General features: G+C 30.4%; 3 protein-coding genes across 4 annotated transcripts; 2 read left to right on the top strand and 1 right to left on the bottom strand.

The window, feature by feature from the left end:
* Positions 1–597: 597 nt before the first annotated feature.
* On the bottom strand, positions 598–4642 carry LOC103499719 (SH3 domain-containing protein 2). Its single transcript, XM_008462791.3, has 10 exons — positions 4384–4642; positions 3594–3716; positions 3432–3501; positions 3125–3276; positions 2692–2793; positions 2097–2297; positions 1919–1981; positions 1669–1833; positions 1155–1229; positions 598–1032 (listed from the first exon to the last, which is right to left on the bottom strand). The coding sequence occupies exons 1-10, from the start codon at positions 4441–4443 to the stop codon at positions 916–918; spliced, it is 1128 nt and encodes a 375-aa protein (XP_008461013.1). The 5' UTR covers positions 4444–4642; the 3' UTR covers positions 598–915.
* A 7372-nt stretch (positions 4643–12014) lies between these two features.
* LOC103499742 (uncharacterized) lies at positions 12015–14196 on the top strand. The gene is given in 5 exon segments (XM_051079049.1): positions 12015–12513; positions 12603–12693; positions 12782–12865; positions 13258–13413; positions 13489–14196. Coding segments are annotated over 5 exon segments (1461 nt in total). The 5' UTR covers positions 12015–12091.
* A 9439-nt stretch (positions 14197–23635) lies between these two features.
* LOC103499720 (GATA transcription factor 5) lies at positions 23636–25359 on the top strand. 2 transcript variants are annotated; one of them, XM_008462792.3, is made up of 3 exons: positions 23636–23891; positions 23974–24311; positions 24394–25359. In XM_008462792.3, exons 2-3 carry the CDS (start codon positions 23979–23981, stop codon positions 25063–25065), a joined length of 1005 nt encoding a protein of 334 aa, XP_008461014.2. In that variant the 5' UTR covers positions 23636–23891; positions 23974–23978; the 3' UTR covers positions 25066–25359. The 2 variants fall into 2 exon arrangements, with proteins under 2 accessions (XP_008461014.2, XP_008461015.2); XM_008462793.3 differs by having other exon boundaries at positions 23706–23891; positions 23977–24311.
* The last annotated feature ends 463 nt before the right edge of the window (positions 25360–25822 follow it).

The raw sequence follows: 25822 nt of genomic DNA, 5'->3' as shown, positions 1-25822 counted from the left end.
TGAATTGAGCTAACATTTAACCATCGTTGCTTAAACAATTGTGTCCGCAACTACTCAATCTAATGTTACAATTTGACCTAAAAGTTCAATTTTCATGTATATAACTACATCGATCACACCAACATAAATTGTTACTGTTCGATCTCATTACATAAGTAGATAACTAGATATGAATTAAGAAAATGTTTGTTGTGTGAGTTAGTTTATACACACCCGACTAATTTGATATAACAACTCACTTGTCCCTACTCATATTCCAAATTTGTAGAATAGAAATATTGCTCCACATGACAATCGGAATAAGTGGGCCCGTCGTGCTATTCTCCACGAAACTAATAAAGAAAGGCTAAAAATCTTTCTAGATTTAGAATCATCGAATAATTAACACTTAAATATAGAATATAGCTTTTGATGGTTGACAAAGAGCAGATGATTGTGTGTTACAGATGTAGAAGTGAAAATTCCAATGTCTTATTCACATTTTCAAATATAGGAAAATAAAACTAAATATTTACAAAAGTTTTATTATTTAGGATAATTCATCCATAATGCATAACTTTAAATAAATAAATAATATATAAAAGTAATGAGAGAGAATTAAAATCAAAGAAAGTTCTTCATTGGCTAAACTGGAGAATAATACAACCTTTCCTAAAAAGGGGGGGAGAAAGAAAGAAAAGGAATAAAAGGAAGTAAAAAGCAATAAAAAGAAAGTTTTAAACCCACCCCACAAAGATCAATTTTAGATATTGTTGATGTCTATGTTACAAAATCTCAAAAATTGGTAGAATGTGCATTCTATGAGCAAAGAACATGATGCATCATATGAGTACACCTAATGAAAGAAGGAAAAAGGAAAAGAAAAAAAAAATACACATACAATATTCCGAGCCGAATAAATTGAAGCAAAAGTGATCAAAACACCTCAGCAACCTTACTTGCAAGTACGCGTTCTCTTCTTTCGATATATCCGAACGGGAACCAACCTGCTTTACCTTTGCACTCTCCCTCGGCCCAACCATTGTTCGACACCTGTTGAAAGAAAGAACCAAATGAAAACACAATCGGTAAGCAAGGTTCGTTCCAAATCCGAAAGGAAGACTTTAAGGGCATTCCAATATTTAAGGGCATATGAATTTAGTAATGCATGTAACCTTTCTGACAACAACGTAGTCGCCAACTGATAAATTGAGCTCAACATCTGACTCGGCTAGGTACGGATGCATAACCTACAAGAAAGATGATAAAACAAAGACAAATCATCTACCTAGTAATCCAACAAGACAGTAATTACCTAAGAAAGGTAAAATACAAACAAAAATTGCTCTTTGTTTCATAAATAACCCTGCTCTTTCTAAAGTTGCAACATTATCCTTGACCTTACAGAAACGTTTCAAAACTACCCTTGGAGTAAAAATTCGGTAGAACGTGAGATCAAAACTGGGATATCAAAGTGTGTCAGAGACCTGATTGAAATTGAAACTCGAATACTATTGACACTGTTGCAGCTCACCACTACAATCGTTCCTATTCATGTCCAAATTTCTAATAGATTTCTATTGCAACTTTTGAAAGAATACGGTAAACGTAATTCCGAAACAAAGAGCAAAGTTGGCTAGTATTTTTATAAAACAAATAAACCAAAGAAAAAGGAAATTGGCAAGCTACCTCCCCCAAAAAGTAACCCATGGCATCTGTTGAGCCATTATGTGCTTGAGAAGCAAATACACCATTGACTTCTTCATATGATGGGGGAGGCGGCATGCTATTGTCGATACTTGGACCAGGAGGAGGAGTTGGTGGAGCTTCAATTCTCTGCCGCTCCAATATCATCTACCATCAAAAGAATATTACATGCTTAATAATCCTTCAACATTAAGCGAAAAGCTTCAGAACAAAACTGGTACGTGATTTCTACCTCGCCTTCAAGCTGATCAAGTATCTGAAGGACTCTCTGATGATAGGCACGTTCTGCTTCAACCTTCAAAATACAGGATGATACAAGACCATTAATTTCAACCTTTAGACTCCTAAAAATAAAATACATCTAAACAAAATCAGAAAATCACCAGAAGTCCTGATAACATTATACCCACCATGGCAATGAGTCGTTGGAGAGTTAGCCTCTGTTGTTGAGCTTCAACAGCAGCCATGGCTGCTGCAGCTTCCTTTCCCATTGTTGCCATATTTGACTTTAGATCTTGCAATTTCGCTTCGGCAGCTTCCAACTTCACAGTAATCTCAGCATTCCCTGGTGCTTCCCTAACTCTTGCCTGGCGCTTGAAAACCTCAATAGCCTGTCTAGGTAGAACATAAAGTGCTACTTAATTAAATATTGGTAGGAATTGAAACCTTACCAAAGTACATCACATCCTGAGCCAATAAAAGTATATATTAATTTTGTTTTTAAAGAAGGCCTTTTTACATATGAAGAATGAGAAAAAGTACGCATTTTACCCTCAATCCCTTTGTTGTAATTTACATCAAGTCAAGTCATTTCCAACTAGTGAATCCACAGTTTCTACTTATTATAATGTAGGACCTCATCAAGAGATAGGAAACTCCCACTCCCATTTCACATATTTCATAACAACTTTTTTCCCTTGATTTGCCTAGACATATTCCTATGCGTTCTGATGAGCATTTCAATTAATTTAAATAATGGAGGATCTTAAATTATTGATGAATTACCTGAGCTTCTGCTTCTTGTCGCATTCTATCATAACGTTGAGCAAGATGTCGAGCATCCTCCAAAGGAGCACCCATAACCATTGCTCTCAACGGCTCTGCTACCTGTTAATTGGAATGTGTAAGAACACTTGAATCACTGTCCTTAGTATGTTGATGTGAATTAAGTATCATTTAAAGAGTTGTAACTCAGGGTGGATGGGTTCCTCATCATTTCAACTCAGAATGGGCATAGTCCTTAATTGCCTAAATTCCTAACAAAGAGTTAAGAGACCGAACCATGAATATGATATACAAATTTTTAACCTGAATGAGTTATGCAGGGCCCTTGTACTTTTCTAAAAAGACTAAATCATATTCAAAATTGAATCAGCAAGAACTTGGCTAGCTATAATTCAAATGACATCTAATCTTGCACAAAAATCCATAATCTAACCTGAGTGCCAAGAGCCTTCAGCATGTTTCCACGCTCTTTCTCCATTTGAGCTCGGGCTCGCCCATAATTTAGAGCAGCTTTCGATAATGTGTTTCCACTAGTACATGTATTTTCAGCACCATATTTCCTGCTATCCTCTGACAACTTTGTTCCTATCGAAAAATGAGCACAAACAGAACAATGACAAAATGATCTAAATGTTACAAACAATTATTATCTAAATCTCAATTCAATTATAAGACTTTAAACTCCTCAGAAAATATTATTTTAAAATAACAACAATGGTTAAAAAAATGAAAGAACTTACCTATTTCAACTTGTTTCGAACCGGTTACAATATATCCCTCTACTCCTCGTACAATATCCCTTTGAAAGTGCTAAAAGAATAAACAAATTTCACATAAATATAGAAACAACCATTTGAAAAGATAAAGGAGTGATTAGTGAAGCCATAAGGATGAGTAGCAACCTTTCCAGCACGAGTTGATATATACAACTTTTCTAGTTTTTGGTGTTGGTGAAGCTCTGCCTCATCCGTAATAATGTTATCCGAACCTCCATATCCTCCAGCACCAAACTGTTTGAGTACAGCCTACAATACAAAATGAGGTCGCATTATATCAACGACTTTTCTAGCAATACCAAGAATACACAAATAAAATCTAAGCTAACCGCTCTTCCATTAAAATTACGATAAGCAACCATGAAAAAACAAATGGAGAAGAGATAAGGAGAGGAAACGGATCAGAAACACATTCCTTCAACTTCTTTTCCATTTCTACTTTCTGAAGAGCATTACTTCTGAATAAGACACTTACGCACAACTCTTTAAAAAGCATAAAGTTACAGTTACCTATCACATCAATCCTGTTACAATAAACAAAAAACTAGCGGCTCCTAGCTGATAAGAAATGCCGCGGAAAACATATTCATCTCTATCTTTAAATTATCCACCAACAAAAGATAAACGAAGATTTGATAATCGAAGATTTAGCTTCCAGATCCATAAATTCGTTATAAAAAAAAAAAAGTCATTAATCAACAAAAGCATTGACATCCGAATCAAAGCCACATAACCAGGAGTTGCATTATCGAATATTCCGAAAGAAACAAAAAACAACAACAAAACCAAAGAAGCTAAGGCATGAAAGAAGAAGAAAATGAAGAAAAAAGGCTTGAAGAGATTGAAGAAAACACATAAACGGATCTAAGCAAGAGGAAAGAGTTAGGGTTCGATCGGAGGAGGGAAGAAAAAAAACCTGTTGCTGGCGAGCGACCTGTTCACGGAGCTTAGTGGCTTGCTTTCGGATGGCCTCCATACGACGGGACGAATCTGGCCCGGCGGGAATCGGAGGAGAAACGGCGGGGGGATCGGAGAAGGAAGAAGAAATAAGGAGAGGAGAGAGAGAGAGAGAGAGAGAGAGAGAGAGAGAGAGAGAGAGAGAGAGATGAAAGGTTTTAGTTTTTAAAATTAATTGTATTATTTAGTTTTTCAAAATTGGGAAGATGAGCACTTGAAGCTTTGGGAGGCTTCGTACTTACATTTGTCTCTTTCTCATTTTGATTAGGTAAGATATATTTTTAAAAATAAATCAAAGTTTCTTAATTTATTTATATACAAAGTTATGATTATTTACTTTTATCCAAAAATTAATCCTACTTCTTAGTTTTAAATCCTAAATTATCAACAAAAAAATATTCTAAAATATATTATAGTTCGTAACATATAAATTTGATATTTTTTTAGCAGTGAAATCCACTGTTAGATTAAGAGTCAAGTTCGTATTTTATTTGTTATAATTTATCACGATTTATCGTTATAAAATTTTGTTATATTTATAAATAATTTACCAATTTTTTAATTAAAGTATCACATTTTTTAAAATAAAAATTTTCAAACTTTTGAAAATTTAAGATTTTTTTTAACTCCAAGTTTAATTCAAAATTATTTAACGAGGAATCTAGATTTAAACCTTTCTAATTTGACTTTCAAGTTGATAGTTTAATAATCAAACTTTGAAGTATAAATAGATAACATTTGAATTAGTTCGACATTTTAAAAATTTAAGTTCTATTCGGTAACTATTTCGTCTTTGTTCTTACTTTTAAAACATATTTTTATCTTCTTATCTAACAATGATTTGCATCTTTTGCAAATACAATGGTTGAATTATTAACCAAATTTAAAAACTAAAAGTAACTTTTTGAAAGTTTTATTTTTCGGTTTTTAAATTTTGGTTTGAATTTTTAACAATTTGTAGAATATAAATAAGAAATGAGGTTGGATGCAATGGTAATGTCTATAAGCTTAATTTAAAAAAGCAAAATGGTTTCTTTAATTTATGTTTTCAAGTTTCAAGTTTATGTTTTCTTTAATCTAAAAAGTATTGAGAAGGAATACGTTTTCAATTTTATGTTTAATAAGTCTCAAATTTGTTACGTCGTTTAGTCCATTCAACAACGTTCGTCGTTGTTTGTATTTGATAGATTAATAATCTTTAAAACGTAAAATAGGTAAAAGTTCTACCAAACATAACGTTGTAAATTCAATAACTTGTTATGCACAAAATTAAACACTTAAGATTCGTTCGATGATATTTAAAGTTTACGGAGAAAAAGAAATCGAAAGTTCATTACTTACTTGAATCTTATAAAAGTTTCTTAATGCAAACTTTGAAATTTTTAGAACTATACTTTAAATGATTTATTTTTTAACTTGTTTCAATCAACTTACAAATCTTTTAGCTTAACTTCAACGACGTTTAATAATTTTTTTTATCTCAAAACAGTGTTTCGTCTGTCTACAAACATTTAGTGAAATAATTAATAGATGTTCAAATTTTTAATTTCATCTCAAATAGTTTGAACGTTTAATATTTGCTAAAACATAATGTCAAGAGTTTGTAATATATAAGGTGGGAATTTGAATATATGACTTTTTGAAAGAGTTAGAAATGTTTCATTTGACAATATAAGATAACGCACTTCCACATTAGTGAAATATATAAGTTTAATAAATTGGTTCGAAAGAAACACTTGAAATCTTTCTTAAATTTGTATAATTATTAAAATTGACAAAATGCTCTCACAAGCAATCTATGCTCACTTCCACCACATTGCCACTAGCCACAAACTCCGATCATCAACGACGGCCAAATTCGGCCATTACCACTAGCAACCACCACTATTGTTAGCAGCCAACTCTAGAAACCACCAACAAATACCGACTATGACAACCGCTATTTTATTTTATTTTTAATATTTTAAAATATTAGTTCATAATGTTTCAAATTGTCATTCTTCACAATAATTTAACATTAAGTATATAATAAACTAAACAAACTTATATATAAAAACACTTTTGAAAAAGCGTAATCAAGATCTATTTTATTTTAATTAATATTTTACGAAATTCTACCCAAAGAACTTAAACAAAGACAACATTTTAAAAAACACTTTTTTATTAATCAATTCAAACACGTTCTTAGTTTAACAACAAGAGAAGAAAAGTGAAAAAACCGAAAAATTAGATTACGGAATGAAGAAGGTTATAAATAGAATTATAACAACATAAGAATCTTTCTCTTCCAAATTGATAGTATATGTTAAATGATGAATTTAAAAACATGATTGGGATCTTTTATCTTTTTTAATTGGAAAATGAGAAAGAAGATTGGTATATAATAATTGTGCCAACCAATGAATTGAGAGCTTAGCAATATTGTGGCGTATAAAACAATCTACCATTTTTATTGCTATCAATCATCATTACTTCCATACATAAAAGTAAATATTTGATGATACTATAAACTCCCAATCCATATTAAGGTTTCATCTTATGCATACTTTACTATATATCTTTTTTATCTCTCAAAGTTCGTGAGCATGCCTTCACATATTCTAATAATATCCTTTTTCTTAAATTTTCCATCATTTCTTCCTTTTCTTACAAGAAGAGATTTTCAACTTTTTCATATACTAAAGTTCGAGAAAAAAGATTAATTAATTAAAATTAATATCCAACGACAACTTAGTTCAATGGACATCAGGGGTTAATGGTTCAAACTCATCTATCTTCGATTTGTACTATTAATATCTTAATTATAAGAGAGTTCGACTATTGTGATTGGACGTTTGATTATGGTATTATGCACTACTTCTCGTGCGTTTGAAAATGTGTTTGAATTAAAGGGTGAACATGTAAATTTTTTGAATTTTTTTCAATACGAAAATGTGAGATAAATGAAATTGTAGACTTCTTAGTCGTTAATATATAGTTGATATCGATTTAGCTAAGCTCGGTGTTTATCAATTCTTGTTTTGTATTATTTTATTTTTTTTTCCTAGACTTTTAAAAGAATATTCTTAGGCATTGATAATAGGTCATGTTTACCGATTTGTAATGGGAATTTGTGTAATCGTAATGAAATTCAGTTGATAGATTAATCGTAATGGATTGCAATATATGCAATAATCAAAAGCAATTAGATTGTTTTTTATTATATTTACCAAAAACTATAAATTTTGTCAAATTCACCATTGTCGTTACCCAAATTATAACGATAACGACGCAACGTAATTTTCGGACACAATCAAATTAATCACCCTCCGTTAGTCAATTGGATTACGATTTTTGTTTACAGATTTGGATGTGTACCTCACGTATCAAGACAGATGTGAAATACAAGTAAACAACATCAAACATAATCCCAAGTGATTCACTTTTTAAATTGCAATTGATTTGTTTTTATTGGATTGGAGATCGAGGTAAACATGACCCTAATTAATTGTTTAAAATCAAAAGGCTAGAAAAGAAAAATACAAATGTTTAGGAAAAGAAAATTGTGAGACATTTAAGAATTGAAAATGCCGTCAAAGGATTTAATCAAATCCAAGATCAGATCAAAAGATATTTTATCTAACGTCGAAAAAGTTCAAGAAAATCATGGATTTCTAGGATTATAAAAGGAATTTATTCCTTTAGTTTTAATATGTTCTATTTAGAAATACTTTTAAGTTTAGGTATGCTAATTCTAATTACTTTTTAGTTTTAAATTTTGATGAATATATGTGTATGTTCTTTGAGTTTTATCTTTTTAGTTTCCAAGTTTATAAAAATAAATTCATTTGGTTCTTGAATTTTAGAGAAAATATAGTTTTTAGAAAATATTCGACAAATTTTAAATGTCATATAATTTTTTTAAATAAAAATATAAAGTTAATTGAAAGAATTTTTAAACATATTTTTAAAATCTCAATAACTTTTTAAACTCAGTTTTATATATTCGATGACTACAAAAATACCTTTTTAAAACTTAGAACCAAGTCCATGGTTTAAATATTGATGTCGATGGATATATCGAAATTTTAATTTTACTAAAATTTCAATTTCGATGAATATTTATAGAAAAATTATTTAAAAAATCAAAAAATAAATTTAAGTTAGTAAATAAATATTTTTATCATTTTTAAATAAATAAACATGTTTATTACTTGTATTATATTTATATATGTGTGATTTTTGATGTTTATTTATTATGATTTGTGAATTTTTCTGCAATAAAAATATTGATTTATCACTTCTATCGATATGAAACCAAAAATATCGACATGTCGATATAAATTTGAACTATGATTTTAACTTAGAATTTAGGTTTTTATTGGAAGTGCTAAGAAATTTGGTGTACAAATTAGATTAATTAAAATAAATTTAAATTTTTGTAAGTTTAAGGTATTTATGAAACTTTTAAATATTCTAGTGACATTTTCACAACAAAATTTTAACAGTTTACATGAAAAGGGTATTTAATACTCTTTTCAAAAAATTTAAGGGAAATTTTTACGCATACCACAAAATTGAAGGCATTTTTTATAATTTACGCAGGTTTGTTAGTCTCCTGCCAACAAATGTGCAATAATATTTAAATTGAAGAATGTGTTCTTATATTGAAGTTTAAACATTTTGAGTTTAGAGTTTTCTTAAGGATACTCAATATTCTTTTAAATGGAAATTTTACTGGAGATTATTCGTTTAAGTAGCTTTTGTAAAAAAAAAAAAAGGCACCGTATTTGGATTGAAATTATTCATTTATTATGTCATATATATATATATATATAACCAATGGAGAATTTGCACCTAAATCACCACAAAATTAAATGAAAGATTTAGTGAGAAGGAATATGAAATGGAAGGTAGGGATGATGAACAAAAGTTAATTCTTTATAGAAGATATGAATTTGAATGTGATTTAAATATATAATTAAGAAACAACTAAATTATATATATATATATATATATATATATATATAAAAGAAACCAAACTGACTCACCAAACAAGACCTCAAACAACACAACTTAAAGGGAAGGACCTCAGACGACCCCCCTCAAGCATTAAAAATTCTTAACCCCAAGTGAATTGAGGGAGAGAAACGCATCAAACCTAACCACTCAACAAATCACTAGGGGTGGAAGTTAGTGTCATGGACAGAGAGGTTATGCTCATGCTAATGAAGAAAAATGATAGCATGTCATTTAAGCCACATGACTTCTTGATTGACACATTGTTTACTATTCTTCCAACTCCAACCATACACAGTCAATAAAGTAATAAACCTAGGAGTATTTCAATTCTCAAATTCCTCAAAGACTATATCCAATTTAGATTCTCTAAGGGGGCGTTTGGTGCTCAGGTTTGGAATCAAATTTCTGGAAATTAAATACATAATTCATAATAACAATCAAATGATGTTTACGAAAGTTTCAATTAAGCAACAAGGGATTTAAGTTTTAAAATAAGTTTAACCAGAAGGATCATGCAAAAACGAAAGTCAAGTAGAGTTACCTTTAGCCGTAGTTAAGTAGAGTTACCTTTAGCCATTGTTATGGTTACGTTATTTTTCTATGTATTTTAAACCATATTTATTAAAAGAGTTTAAATAAAAATGAGTTTTTTTTATATACTTTTCTCTTAAGTCAATCAGTTTTAAGTTTTCTAGTTAAATTGACCAACGAAAAAAATGAAAAATATTATTAAATTAAAAATAAATCATGATACATGTGATATATATTTAAAATTTCTACCATGTTACCAACATATTAATATTTAATTTACATATACTTGAAATCACCATAGATAGTTCATCAATTTCCACATAGGAAAAATATAACAAAATAAATAAAATCTCCTAAAAAGAAGAAAAGATTAGTTTTAAACAAAGAAGAAAATAGATAATTAAAAAAGATGATCTAATAATAATAATAATTAAAAAAAACTCTAGAAGAAAAGAAAATAGAAGAATGAAAAATCCATATTTTTAAAAATGTTATTGTAATTAAATCAACTACGTATTTGAAAAATGACTCAAAGAATTTTTTTTTCATAACTTTATTTTTATTAATTTTTCAAGGTTTACGATAGTTGCTGGAGTTGGTGTCGGAAGTTCGTCGACTATTGGGTATCACACTTTGCCGACATAGTTGTCAAAAATGACACCCAATAGTCAGCCGACAATGGTTACCAAGGGTGGTGTTCGGAGTTGGTCGACAAATTTTATAGATTGAATTAAGAAAAAAAAAAAGGTAACCCATGGGCTTGAATAATGTTTACTATTCAAACTCATATGAAAGTCGTTGATCAATGGTGAAGATGGACAACGGTTGCCAATATTTAATTAAGACAATTGGTTGATCATCGATCATCATGACAATCGATCGCCAAGGATCATGGCTATTGGTCATTGACCATCATGACAAGAAACACAACATCGATATTTAACGATAACGATTTCGATCAAGATGTTCACCTGACGACAAAAACGTCCAAAGTTGTAGGTCACCAACGATCAAAATGATAGGTCACCGACGATCGATAATCAACAATCAAGATGATCCGAAGTCGACAGTTAAGACGATTGGTCATCATGACCGTCAATCAATCATCATAGTTGATCGTCAAGTTGGTTGTCGTTTGTTGTCAACGATCATCAATAATCAATAGTAAGAGGTTGAAGTGAAATTTTTTCTAAAACATATAACATTGAATATATATATATATATATATATATATATATATATATATATATATATATATATATATTAAAAAAAAACATATTCCATACTCGTGGGTTTGGTTTCTTAATCCCGGAAATTTTATTGCAATGGTCCAAACATGGGTTTGGCTTCAAATGTCAAACCCCCTAATTCCAAACCCATGGACCAAACACCCTCTAAGACAATGCAAACAATGTAATCAATAGTAACTAAATATGAACTAATGATGATTAGGTTGAGTGTTGATTAAAACATTAAAGAAGAAGGGCTAACGAGTGTCCTACGAAACAACATTAGCAACTCCGTCGTCACAAAGTTTATTTGGATATTTTTTTTCACTTATTGTTGCTAATCAACCATCTCAATATCTAACTAAGAGATCATAGATTCAATTCATATGTTGTAGGGTGATTGAAATGATAGGAGAAAAATAAACAAACTAACTAATTTTTTTAAAAAAAAATATGAAGCCAAATCATGCAAATAAAATAGAGGGGAAAATAGAAATAAAGATTAAATAAATCATGAGAATGGGAGAAAATTGCTGCAATTCTTTTAACAAGCCAAAATAATAAAGATTAAACCAATACTCAACCAGCCAATCAGCATATAATGATTTCATCACCCATTTGTTTTTCAAAATGGAAATATTTCTGAGGCAAATCAAGAGGTTCTTTCATTCCAACAGCAAATCCAAAACAAAGTAGCAATTAAGTTAAAAATCTTTCTCCGAGAAGATAACCTACAACGGGTTTTGAGAATTGGTATTTCAAAACCCGTCGTAGGTTATACCTAAAATGGAGGAGAAAGAAAAATTTAAGGACTACCAACTTGACCATATGAAATAAAAAAGGCATAATCAACCTAAAGATAGATCTGAACTCAATTCCTGCAAGGTTCCATTCACCAAGAAGAAGATGAAGGTGATGGTGGTTTTACTCTGTTGCTGGGCAGCTTTGGTGGCTGTTGATGAAGACTATGTCATGTATAAGGACCCTATACAGCCGCTTAACATCCGGATCAAGGACCTGATGGATAGAATGACTCTAGCAGATAAGGTTGGGCAGATGGCACAGTTGGATTCTTCGGCCATCACACCGGAAATCATAAGAGATTACTCCATTGGCAGTGTGCTTAGCAGCGGAGGCAGTACCCCATCTCTAAAGGCTACTGCACAGGAGTGGATTGACATGGTGAATTCATTCCAACAGGCCACATTATCAAGTAGGCTTGGAATTCCAATAATGTACGGTATTGATGCTGTCCATGGTCACAACGGTGTCTACAATGCTACCGTCTTCCCCCACAATCTCGGTTGGTGTAACCAGGTGAAAATACATGAGAGGAGGATCTAAACTTCGTTTTAACGAACTGCCGATGCCATCGATATGGAGTTATTGGTGGCTAAATAGTTTTCTCATGTGACAGGGAACCTGAACTTTTAAGAAGGATTGGTGCTGCTACTGGTAAAGAAGTTAGAGGAACTGGGATTGATTATGTCTTTGCTCCATGCATAGCAGTATGTTTTCTAAAATTCATTTCTCTTTCTTTATATAAACTTATCTAATTCAAATAGAACTATGAGCATTTTCATTTCAGGTCTGTAGAGATCCAAGATTGGGAACGGTGCGAAAATGCATTCAAACCATGAACTCGTCGTTGATTTCCTTAAGAACAGTCTAAACTTCAGGGTATGTATTGGCACTAGATCCTCATGGATAATAAGCCCATACAATGAAAGTCCCCTAAATTTGAACACACGTAACTATTGCAGGGTTTTGTAATCTCCGATTGAGAAGGTATTGATAAGATCATAGACCCAGCTCATTCAAACTACACATTCTCAATCCTCTCTGGAGTTCAAGATGGAATAGACATGGTAAGATAATCAACATAGCATCTATACATCTTATAAAACTAGTTTTATTGTCGTGTTTTAGATTATGGTTCCTGAAAATTACATTGAGTTGCCAAGTTGAGCTAAGCTCAACTGGACCTGTATCTACCTGTGGATCAGAGGACCCGGATTCAAATCTTTCCACCTTGCATTTAATTACAATAACTTTCCAAAAAATACACCGAGTTCATCGATGGCCTTACCTACCTTGTCGTTAAGAACGCCATTCCGATGTCCCGAATCAACGACGCTGTGAGAAGGATTTTGAGAGTCGAGTTTATGATGGACCTGTTTGAGAATCCATTGGCGGATGACAGATCTGTAAATGAGCTTGGAAGCCAGGTTAGTTGATCTGAAAAGACAAAGAAATGTAGTTTAAATTGAAATGTTATACCAATTCAATTGAACACTGAACAGGAACACAAAGATTTGGCAACAGAAGCAGTGAGGAAATCACTTGTTCTATTGAAGAATGTCGAAAATGCTGACGAACCAGTTCTTCCTCTGTCAAAGAAAGCACCGAAGATCTTGGTAGCCGGAACTCACGCCAACAATCTAGGTTACCAATGCAGCGGCCGGACAATCACCCGGCAAGGACTCAGAGGCAACAACCTCACAACCGGAACCACCATTCTCGAGGCAGTGAAGAAAACCGTTGATCCAAACACGGAGGTCATCTACAACGTAAATCCAACAACCGATTACGTCAAGGCGAACAACTTCTCGTACGCAATATTCATTGTAGGAGAAACGCCGTCCGCCGAGTCCAAAGGCGACAACCTGAACCTAACGATCGCCGAAGGAGGCTCGGACACGATCCAGAACGTGTGCAACTGAGTTAAGTGCATCGTTGTCATCGTCTCTGGCCGCCAGCAATACATGTCACAGTTGGACGCGCTGGTGGTGGCGTGGCTGCCGGGAACGGAAGGGGAGGGCGTGACGGACGTGCTACACGGAGAATATGGGTTCACCGGAAAGTTAGGGAGGACGTGGTTGAAGACTGCGGATCAACTTCCGATGAACTATGGGGATGAGAATTACAATCCGCTTTTTCCTTTAGGATTTGGGCTTACAACTGACCCTCTAACAATAGACAGTCTAGGGGTTTTGTTTAGAAAGAAATAGGGTTTCTTGGAAATCAAACGAATAATTTTCGATAACAAAGTCCATGTCACTGTATTTTTTAAATGATAAGAGTAGAAAATCTAAAAGAGGATAGTCCTTTTGATAGTCAATTGATAGCTATCTGATAACAGATACGTCATATTTACAATATGCAAAAATGAGATGCTATAGGTTTCTTTTTTCTAAATTTTTTGTCCAATTTCCCTATATAATTTGCATTCGTAGCTTCTTTTATGTGTATATATATATATATATATATGTATAGATTTTAAATAATTCTTTTTAATGGAAAGATAATGTAATATATTGCAAAATTATATGAAATAAAATAAGTATAAGAGGTAGAGCTCAAATACGAACCAAACAACTAAAAGTAGAGAAGCAAAGACAACAAACAAACTCTCGTCTCTGTTCGAGAAGAAATCATTAAAATCAATGTCAATTTTCAATGATAGGATCTATAAAGCTTTTGAGGTTGTTATTTCTCCGATATGAAATGAAAAATTTTGCACGAATAAAGATTCGGGTTTTGGTTGATTTGCTTCTTTTTGGTCAACAACAAGAGTAGCTATACTTGAATATATGGATATTTGACAATTTGGTTTGAAGACTACCTTTCAGGGGCGAATTTTGCCCTTCTCTTTTATTTGCTTTGTCCTTCGGTTTTCTCTCTTGTTGCATTGAAAAAGTAATGTTTTGGTAGAGTTGTGATAGAATGGATCTAGCAAATTTTTGGAATTGATAGATAACAAAACGTAGAAGTTCTAATTTTATGTTAATTTTGATAAACTTTGAACATTGCACGCTTTTTAAACAAATTAACATTTTTATTATTTATTTTATATTTAGTTTAGCAACATTTTGTTATTTCTATTTCTCGTTTCATTGATTTTTTTCTTTTGCGCTATAATGAAAATGTCAATCTATCTCTCGTATTGATGTCAGCCTTGTGAAAACATGGAAATATCAATGAAAATATCTACGTATCCAATACCAAAAATTTAACAAAATTTTCTTTTTTCATTTTTTATCAACCACCCATGCAAAACGTCTTTTTCAATTTGTTCCCTCAATTTAAAACAATATAAGTGAAAAAAAAAGCATTTTGCATTGTAAGGTCGATATAAAAGTTTCACAAAAAAAGAAAAAAAAAAACTTCTTCTTTAACCCATTGCTAAGAACTTTCTCTTAGATACGTAAAGGCTACGAACAAAAGTCATTACTTTACGTTCAACTAGCACTATAGAAACCTATTTACCAATAGAAGTGGTAGAATTATTCTGAACACGTACTTTAACTTGGACTACTAGCACGTTTTTTTTCTTATCTTTTATTCACTCGTGATTTAGTTACAACAAGCAAGTTTTTCCTTTTTTCGTGGGTCAGGCCTTATCACAAATACTAAAAAGAGAAATACGAAAAAAAAAAAAAAAAGACAAAAATAAGATAAAGATTGAAATGTTTTGTGTCAAAAGTATGGGTGAAAGGTGAATTTATACCAAAAACTTTATAACTAATAATTTTAAGACAAAACTATATTAAAGTTTTCATCTTTCCTATAAATCCATTCTATGTTTTAACTAAATGGTAAAAAGTTAAAAACATTATATTCTTTAAAATATTAGGAAAAACTCAAATTTTAATATTTTTAAAAAGAGTATTCACACCTAAATACTATTAAATATTAAAATGCAATAACAAATGCTTAGTTTAGTTTAGAGTATTTTTGGTACAACTTTTATTTTCAATTAACTTCATCTATTAATTAGTATTTAAATTTATTAGGTTGATTTCCACTAGTTAATATTTTTTGTGGTTTCTTGCTTGAACTTTTTTTTTTTTTTTAATATTACATTTATTATTTTTTTTTCTTACATTAACATGTCAAATTGCCATAGTATTAATGGAAGATGGAGGGGGAAAAGTTAATAAGTCAACTTGACCTACCCACTCTCCTATCATAATTTCTTTCATAAATTTCTAATATTTAACTATTTGATTGAAAAAAGAATAAAACTTAAAGAATAAGTAACTAAGTTAAATATTCTTAAAAATTAGTTTAAAAACTATTTTTGTCCAATTGCTTTCAAAAATAAAATAAAAATAAAAATATTTTGATTATTCTATATTTGACTTTAGTTCATTTTGGTCTCTATATTCTTAACTTTAGTTCATTTTCTATATTTAAACTTTCAAAATATTTATTTTAACTTTATGGTTTTTAGACTTTAAAAAAGTAATCGGTTCAATTCCTTTCAAAAGATAAAAATTGTCACTTTTTAAAATATAAGAACCAAAACGAACATTTTAAAAGTTACAGTGACCAAAATGAACTAATAGAAAATATAAAATCCAAAATGGACAAAAACTAAAAATAACATTGAAACAAAAAAAAAATGTAAAAGAAGATTAATAAGAAAAGTCTAAAACATTAGAATCAAATTATTCCATGAAAAATTTGAACATAGGGATCCAATCAATGACCAAACACATTGAGTGGTTAAATTTTGGTTGAAGAGTTGGTATTTTATTTTCAATTCCTTTGATTTCTTTAAGAGATTAATTTTCCATTAATAAATAATACATAGATTGACATTTTCTTTTTGACCCCTTTTTATGAGCAATAAATTATTGCACTATTTATTCCTAATTTAAATTACTTTATTTTAAAAACCACTAGGCTCTTGGATTCTGCCTACCATTCATCAAAGCAAAAGAGATGATAAGGGCAAATTTGGAAAAGTAAATTTGTGGGGAGAAGAAAAAAAAAATGACAAAAGACATGTGATTTGTTGAGTGGAGTGTACTTTATATAAAAATAAAAAGCTTTTTGGATGGATGCTTTCCATATTTTCAATTTCCAAATGTTTAATATTTAATTACCATCAATTTGATTACAAAACTTATGATTTTAAATCTCAACTTGTTTGAAAATTCAATCTTTTGCTCAATAGAAACTATTCCATGTATCATAACTAAAGGACGAAAAAGTAATATTTATCGCAGACATACAAAAACATTTTTATGAGAATGAACGCTTTGAAGCTTAGAGAGAACTCGATTAACAGCTCTTCTAAAGTATTTGTTGTCTCACACTTGAAAAATAGTTTGCAGATTACTGGTAGAAGACATAAATCAATTGAGCCAAATTGAAGTCAACTCGAGTCTTAAGTTCATTGAATTTGAGGAAGGTGTGGGGATCGTATAATTCAGTGGATGAAGTGAGGTTTTGTTGATCTAGATACTTTGATATCTTTTTATAATGTGCATTGGTCCACAAATTGTGTATAAGCATGATATCTAAATGCTTAATTTACAAAGGAATTGGTCAACTAGGAGATTTTGTTAGTGTCAACATCACACTCTAGAATTGAATATTCTAAGAAAAACAACTTAGCATTGCTAGAGGAATTTGAATTATTTTCTAAAATTTGAAAGGCTATAAATTATTATATATATATATATATATATATATATATATATAAATAGGGTTGATTAAGATATTTGTAAATAGGTGGTAATAATTCATTAGACCAACATTAGGATTTTAATTTTTTAAAAAAGACAAAAAGAAAAAGGAAGTTGTGGTGTAAAGGGATATGGAAGGTGAGGAGCATGATACTATGTTAAAAGCAAAGCAAAGCAAAAAAATAAAATAAAATAATTATGATAATAATTAAAATAAATTACTTTTCATCATTATATTTTGAATCTACATTAGGTTTGTTTAAACATTTTTAAATATTAAATTTTCATCACCGTTATAACCAAATTTACTACCACTCTGATCTTTTTGACATGTTTTCGTACATCAACAAATATTGAAATTAGTTCCTCAAATTTTATTTTTACAAATTAGTTGAAAAATAACGAGAATTTGTCAAAAATAAAATGTTCACACTAAGTCAAGTATAATGAGTTTTATCTTTTATTCTATAGAGCGTAAATAATTTATCGATTTATTTTATATTTTATTAAACACTTAAAATAACAACACTAACTCCCACGAAGAAATAAATACAAAATGTTAACATATCTTCAAAATTTATATAAAAATGTTAGGATAACAAAAAAGGAAAATAAAGAATAAACTAGCATTTGAGATTAAATTTAATATTCATTCAATTACATCAACTAAAATTAAACAATTAAATTAGTAGGAACTAAAATTTACGAGATACCAAAATAATAATTTTAACCTAAAATTACTTACAAAATATTATAATTAATTTAAATAAGGAAAATGCCCAAACACCCTGTAAAGTACCAAAAATACGCATGATATATTTGGTAACGCGATTTGGTACACGATCGTTTAGATTTGACTATTGTTTGGTACGCATTTGTTTTTTTAATTATATCGTTTAATTTGTTACACCGTTTAATTAATTGAGTTACATGATCGTTTAGATTTCGTTATTCAATATTCTTTATACACAATTTTAGTTTTCGTTATGTCTAACCAATTTTTAAGATTCTTATACACCATCAATTTACCTAATCTAAACGTAAAAAATAAAAGAAGAAAGACAATGCATGCGGTGAATGAAAAAAAAAACATGCACACATCTAAAAAGAGAGAAAAACGATAAAAATAGATTTTGTTGTCCAAATCTAAAAAAAAACATGGAAGAACTCACAGTTAAAAAAAGAAGACTACGGAAGAAGACGATAAAAAAAATTGCATTATACAGTCCGAAAATATTTAGGAAAGTTTTCCTTTAAACAAACCAAAATTTAACTAGAATAAGTAAAAAAATTAAAAAGTTAAAAGATTAAAGGAAGACCAAATAATAATTAAACTTAAAATCGGAAACTAAAATGTTAAAATAAAATAAAAAGTAAAGTACAAAATAAATAAATATATGAAAAGAAATGTAAAGAAGAAGATAAGTTAGAGAGGATAGTGGACAATGAAAAGGTCTTTGCTTTCGTCAAAGATGGCCGAACATTGGTTTTCCCAAATAAATTTAATTACATTAAATCCATTGAGCGTCACCTTTTTTTTCTCTCTCTCTCTCTCTGTTAAATAAATTTAAAAAAAAAATCATCATTTTATTTAATAACAAAACTATGGTTTATTAATAATTTCACAAGTAACTTTTATTTAAAAAAAAATTATGCCTTTTCTTTTAACCCTTTCAATTTTCTTTTTTGTTTGTTTTAAATCTTTTTTATTAAAAACAAAATATACTTTATCTAAAGTTTTTTTTTTTTTACCATAGTTTGAAAAACAAATTTATTGTTTAAAAAATAAATAATTGAATCAATTACTAAACAAACTGTTTTTTTTTTAATAATTAATAAACAGAAAACAAAATAATTTTTAGTGAGTTGGGTGAATAGCTTATTTTGAATAAGATTGTAGAATGACATGAAGATGATGGGTCATACAAAAATGTGTAACTTTACTTAATTTTTAGATTCAACTTTCTTTCCTACACGACTTCAAATTTAAGCATAATTCGATAGATAAATAAAGCATCAAATGGTTTGGTCACGTTATCGTATTAGATTTTAAAATATAAAATAAAATACTTAATCCTAAATCTTAAAATTTGGTGTTTTAAAGTTATATTTTTTAAAAAGTATTTATAGTAAAAATGTTAATGTAGATGAAAGAAAAAAGAAGAAGAAAATTATTGAAAATAACATATCAATGTCTATTAAATGCCTCGATGGAACTTATAAGTCTATCGATATCTATTATTGATATAATCTAAAATTTTGTTGTATTTCGTAAAAAGAATTGGTTCATTACGCTATATTTGAAAATACCTCTAAAAATAGTATAACTTAAAGAAGGGATTTGTGGTAAATAGCAAATCTATTGAAAATATTTATAAATCATAGTAAAATTTTATGTCCATGCTAAATATGAAAATATGTTATATTTGAAAATGCTTGTAAACTAAATTGAGATAGTTTAAAAGTATAGATGAACTGCAATTGAACTAATTCCGAAAAAGTATACGGAACAAAATAATATTCTAAACGAATAAAAACACACAAAACCTAAATAGAAAGCTAGGTTCCAACTATATGACATATTCATTAATATGATGTGAGATATAACTAAGTTGATGAATGGGTATGTTGAGTCATATTTTTAATTCTCTTTTAATTTGTTAATACTATGTATGTTTTTTCATAGTATTCTTCTCTCATTTTTGTATAATCATAACATCTAATATTAATCTATAACTTAAATGACTAAAAAAATGTTTTTATGCTCACAATCTTATTCTACGACCCTTTAAAAAGTTAAAGATTAAATGGTCGTAAAACAAGTTAAAATGTATATTATTTAAATTCCATTATGGTTGACATTTTGTTATTTATTTTTTTTTCAGGTTTTTTAGATTTTTTACGACATAATATAAATATCAACTTATCAAATTGTAAATGTTTAACTCATAGAAATATAAGACTATCGTATATCACTTAAAATTTCATACCCAAAATCTAAGAAACTAAATTACAAATAAAATATTCTAAACTAGGATCTTTATTTCAATAATACCTCTACATTTTCAAAACTCGTAACATTGAACTTTTACAAATACATTTTTTTTAAATTTCAAACAAAAAAATGAAAAACTAAAACCATATAAAAATCATCTTATCCATATATTCAATACTATAAAATATAAAGTCATCGTCTCTTGTTATAAGCTTATTATCGCTTATAACTATATAATGATAAATCTTTTTCTCATAAAATACATCAAATTTTATTATATTAAGTGATATTTTTATTTTTGTTATGAAATTGAACCAAAAATCTAAAATGATTTTTTTTTTTTTTTAAAAAAAACATATTTTAAATAGTAGAAGAAAATTGTATTTGGAAAGGGGAGATTGGAGAAGAAGAAGAAAAAGGTCAATAATGGAACGCGGAGGCTCACGGTGCCTGCCAACGCGAGTTTCCATAATCATCTGCCACCTAATCAATCACCAGCGAAACACAACATTACAAAACCAATATCTTATTTTCTTGTGTATTACCCTTACACTACACGCACCCACACAACAAATGAACAAACTCTCCGATTGAAAAAGCCTACCCATCACACGGTGTACCCTTTCTTTAGGATGGGAGGAAACAAATTAGTCCCACAAAGTCCGCCACAAACCCATGCGTATATGAATAAAAGTATAAAAGAAAAGGCAAATCTAGAATGAAACGAATCGTAATTAACGCAGGGGAGGGGGGGGGGGGAGGGGGAAGAATACGAAAAAGGAAGAAAAAGCCGAAAATTCCATTGCTGTAAATAATAGAAATTTCAACGCTCAAATTTTGGAAAATTTTAATTTAACGATTGTGACTTATGGTGACACAAACAACAATTTAACAATTGTCGACGACAAAGGCTTTCTTTTGTTTCCTCGTTGCTTCCTCTTTCTATCTCTTTACTTTTTACTTTCTTTTTTTTTTTTTTTTTTTTTTTTTTTTTTTTTTTTTACCTTTTTACTCTTTTCATCTCAATCTATCGTCTTCTAATCAATCTTCACCCTTCATTTCCATATATCCATCTTATCTGTGGGTCCCACTTTTTTTTTTTTTTTTTCTCTCTCAATTTTACTATCAATCCATTTGTATTGAATTGAATGTTAATGGAATTGAATATTCCATGTTCTATCATGTGATTCTTAATATTAAGCTATGATAAAATTTAGTTAGCATTGATACTAGACACGTCAACGTCGTCTTTTAGCTCGATCAAAACAAAATATTTTTTAAAGAGTTATGTTAAGTAGAAATTAGATCTTCATTATTATTAAAAGTGTTTAAGTGATTGATAGATCTCCAAATATCTCATATTGTCTACTTTGGGAATATATCTTTATGACTTTGCTTTCGATTTCACCCAAAATGATTTATACCATTGAAGATAGTCGTCGTCTCTTAAATCATTTTCTTATTTAATTGATGTGGGACTTTAATTGCATTCCCATCTAACATTAGCTTTGCAATTTTAAAATTGTAAGCGATGGAAAGCATACCATCGTAGCGGAAATAAGATCGGATTTTTACTCTAATTACAACTAAACTAATTTTAGTAATTAACATGCATGCGAGAACCCTAATTAACCTAAATTGGGGATGAATGAAAATCTAATTTTTTTTCCATCACTATAATCTTAAATCCAATAGTAACGATTTAGACACAATTGTGAAAGTATGAGTAACATCAGTGAAATTTTCAATGTTAAAAAGAAACCAAATATATGAATAAAATATGTTTAAAAAGATACAAAGACTAAATTGTTACAAATTAGAAAAAATAGTGACCAAATGATTATAAACTAAAGTTCAAATACTAAATCAATACTTTTATTAAAGTACGAGGGTCCATCCAGATTCTTTTGCCAAAAGAAAAAGAACATGTTCAAAAATGATTTGGAGTAGTTATTAAATATCATAATCAATATTATTGTTATTGTTATAATATAAGTTCAATAACATATGGGTATAGAGAAATTCAACTTCTAACCTATTTTGTCAAATGATATTTGAGCGTTAAGATTGTGAGTAAACACATATATTGAATTGCAAACTATTTTTCCTTTTATTTTTTTCTTTAAAAGAAAGTTCATTAGACCAATAAACTAACCATGATCTCAAAGAACAAAGGACGACCAGCCAGCAAAATAAGAATTCCAGCAAACCTTATGTGTCTCTCAAAACATTATACCACTTGAACGATCGTTCCAATATATAAAACTTGAAGTTTTTTTTTACTGGGATAATTTAAAATTAAAATCATATGCTCCTTTTACAATGTTAGGAGTCCATCATTCCTTTAAAATTTTCTTACGTCGGACAACTATAACTCTAATATTTTGATAGACAATGGACTTTAAAGTTTAAACTTTAAACTACGATACACAAAGAACATTACACGACTAAATTACCACACAAAGCTTTAAGTGCTTTCGTTTGGAATAATTTAAAGTCAAAGTCATTGGTTCACTTTCCAGTGTTTATAGTCTATCACTTCCTTAACTTTTCTAACGTAGGATTATAGTAGTTCTAATATTTCTCAAAAAATGCAATACATTATAACTTAAAGTTACAATTTAGTAGATCCCAAAACGTTTATTAAACGTCACATCCAATTTCGAGATCACTGACCAACTTGCTCACTCTTCTAGTTCAAATCTCCATAAGAAGACCATTTCATTTCTAGACATACAAAAATCTACAACCATGAGAGGGGGGGGGGGACCTTAAATCTCAATTCAAAACGTTTTTTTTTTTTTTTTTTGGGTTCTTTTTTCTTTTTATTTATTTACTTAGTTAAATTGAGTGGAATGGATGTGGAAGTGAGTGCAAATTGAAAATTAAGAAAAAGAAATAAATTTAAAAAAAAGAAAAAGAAAAAAAGATTTAAAGAGTCATAGTCATAGTTGGGTGGAAGGAAGAAGAAGAAGAAGAAGCCGGCTAAGCCTGCTGTCCATTAAGACTAAGAAAAGTCAGCCCCACCAAATGATAAAACCAAATGTCCAAAATTTAATCAAAATCAAATTTTTTTAATCTTTTTTTTTTTTTTCAATTCTGATATAAATTTCAAAAGGGGTTAATTTATCCTTTCAAACTTTGGAATCTGCAACTGCCCATCTGACCCATCTTTCCATTTCTCTCCCTTTGCAATTATTTTTTGTTTTTCTTTCCCCCCTTTCTCAAACAGGTAATAATCATTAATTCAAACAACAAAGTTTAGAAATGAATTTTGTGTAAAAAAAATAATTGGTTTTGTGTTTTGGTTGTAGAAGAAATGGAGTTTTTGGAAGCTAAAGCTTTGAAATCAAGTTTCCATTGGGAATTAGCCATGAAATCTGCCCAACAAGATGCTTTGGTCGAGGAAGTTTGGTGTTTGAACGGTGCTAATCTTGTTTCCGGTGAGGATTTTGAGATCGAAGAGTTCTTAAACTTCTCTAATGGCGATTTAGAACATGGGTCTTCTTTGAGACCTCAAGAAGATGATGATTGTGAAGAGTTTGAGAAGAATCGGTTCTCTCTTTCGTCTAATTCGAACCAGACCGGTGGGTCTCCGGTCGTCGGAGATGAGGATTCTAAGTCGCTTCTTGCTGTTGAACTTGCTTTTCCGGTAAATTTAATTTCTGGGTTTTTTATTTTTTTGGTTCTAATTGCTTGAATCGAAAATTCAAAATCGAAACCCCACTTTTCAGGGCGATTCTCTGACGGACCTTGAATGGGTTTCTCAATTTGTCGACGATTCTTCCTCGGAATTTTCCTGTCCCGCCGTGGCTTTCAACCGCTCCGAACCGGAGAAGAAACTCACCGGAACGGTTATTTCGTGTTTGCCGACGTTTTTTCCGGTCAGACCGAGGACAAAAAGGTCTAGACAATCTCGTCAAGCGAAATCCGCAGGTTCTTCTCTCAACCAATCGCCGTCGTCGTCCTCCTCCTCGACCTCCTCCGGTGTTTCCTCCGCCGCACCTTGGTTTATATTCTCCGACGCCGGTGAGAACGTGGACTTTTTAAACGTGACCGGTGAGCCTCCGAAGAAGCAGAGGAAAAAGCCATCGTCGCCGTCGCCTTCGTCAACGGGTCTTCTACCCACCGGTTCGACTGGTCAAATTCCGCGGCGTTGCAGCCATTGTCTAGTTCAAAAGACCCCACAGTGGCGGACCGGTCCAAACGGAGCCAAAACGCTTTGTAACGCTTGTGGTGTCCGGTACAAATCCGGTCGGCTCTTCCCGGAATATAGACCGGCGTTGAGTCCAACTTTTTGCAGCGGCGTTCACTCAAACAGTCATCGTAAAGTACTTGAAATGAGGAAGACGAAGGAAGTTTCACAACCGGCGACCGAGTTGGCCCCAATGGTCCCGAGTTACTAAACCAACCGACTGAACCGGGTTCAGTTGGACCGGGTAGATGATGATGATTAAGGAGAAAAAAGACCAAAAGGGCAGATTTTTGTTGTGACGCTAAAAAGGAATCCATTTGTATTTGTAGGGTTAGGCGAGGAATTAGATTAGGGCATTTAATTTTAGTGTAGTATTTTTGTGAAATCAATTTCATTAATTTAGGTTGGATTAGATATGCTTAGGTAGGAGAAAGAAGAAGATTTTTGTATTTTTGTATTACTTTAGCTAGATTACGAATATAAAATACTCTATTTCTATTTCTCACGTGAGTTGGTTTTGTCGAAAATTGTCTTAATGCTAAATTAGTACATACTATCTTTTATTTGATGCATCATTAGATAATTTATTGTATGGATGTTGTACATAACATTTTTGATAGTAGAATTATTATTATTTTCTAAAAGAAAACAATGGAAAAAGTGGGAGTGACATTATTGAAGCTTTTAATTTGTTGTTGAGACATTATTGAAGGGATTGTAGAGTGAGCAATAAAGGTGAGTGTGGTATGAGTGGTTGAAATTATCTTTACTTTAAGGAGGGACCAAAGTGGTGGTTGATTCAACAAACATTAATGCTCACTTTCTTTGGTGTTGGTCATTTTGGTATTCTAACACTTTCAATATCTAACTTTCTCCAATTTAAATATTATTATACTTATCATCATCTAAAAAAACATATTTGTCCAACTCATTTTACATACAAACACTAATATCTTCCTAATTACTGT

The sequence above is a fragment of the Cucumis melo genome, chromosome 11, assembly GCF_025177605.1.
Source record: "Cucumis melo cultivar AY chromosome 11, USDA_Cmelo_AY_1.0, whole genome shotgun sequence".
Taxonomy (NCBI): domain Eukaryota; kingdom Viridiplantae; phylum Streptophyta; class Magnoliopsida; order Cucurbitales; family Cucurbitaceae; genus Cucumis; species Cucumis melo.
The sequence above is the reverse complement of the archived record's forward strand: the minus strand, read 5'-3'. Positions and strand labels throughout refer to the sequence as shown.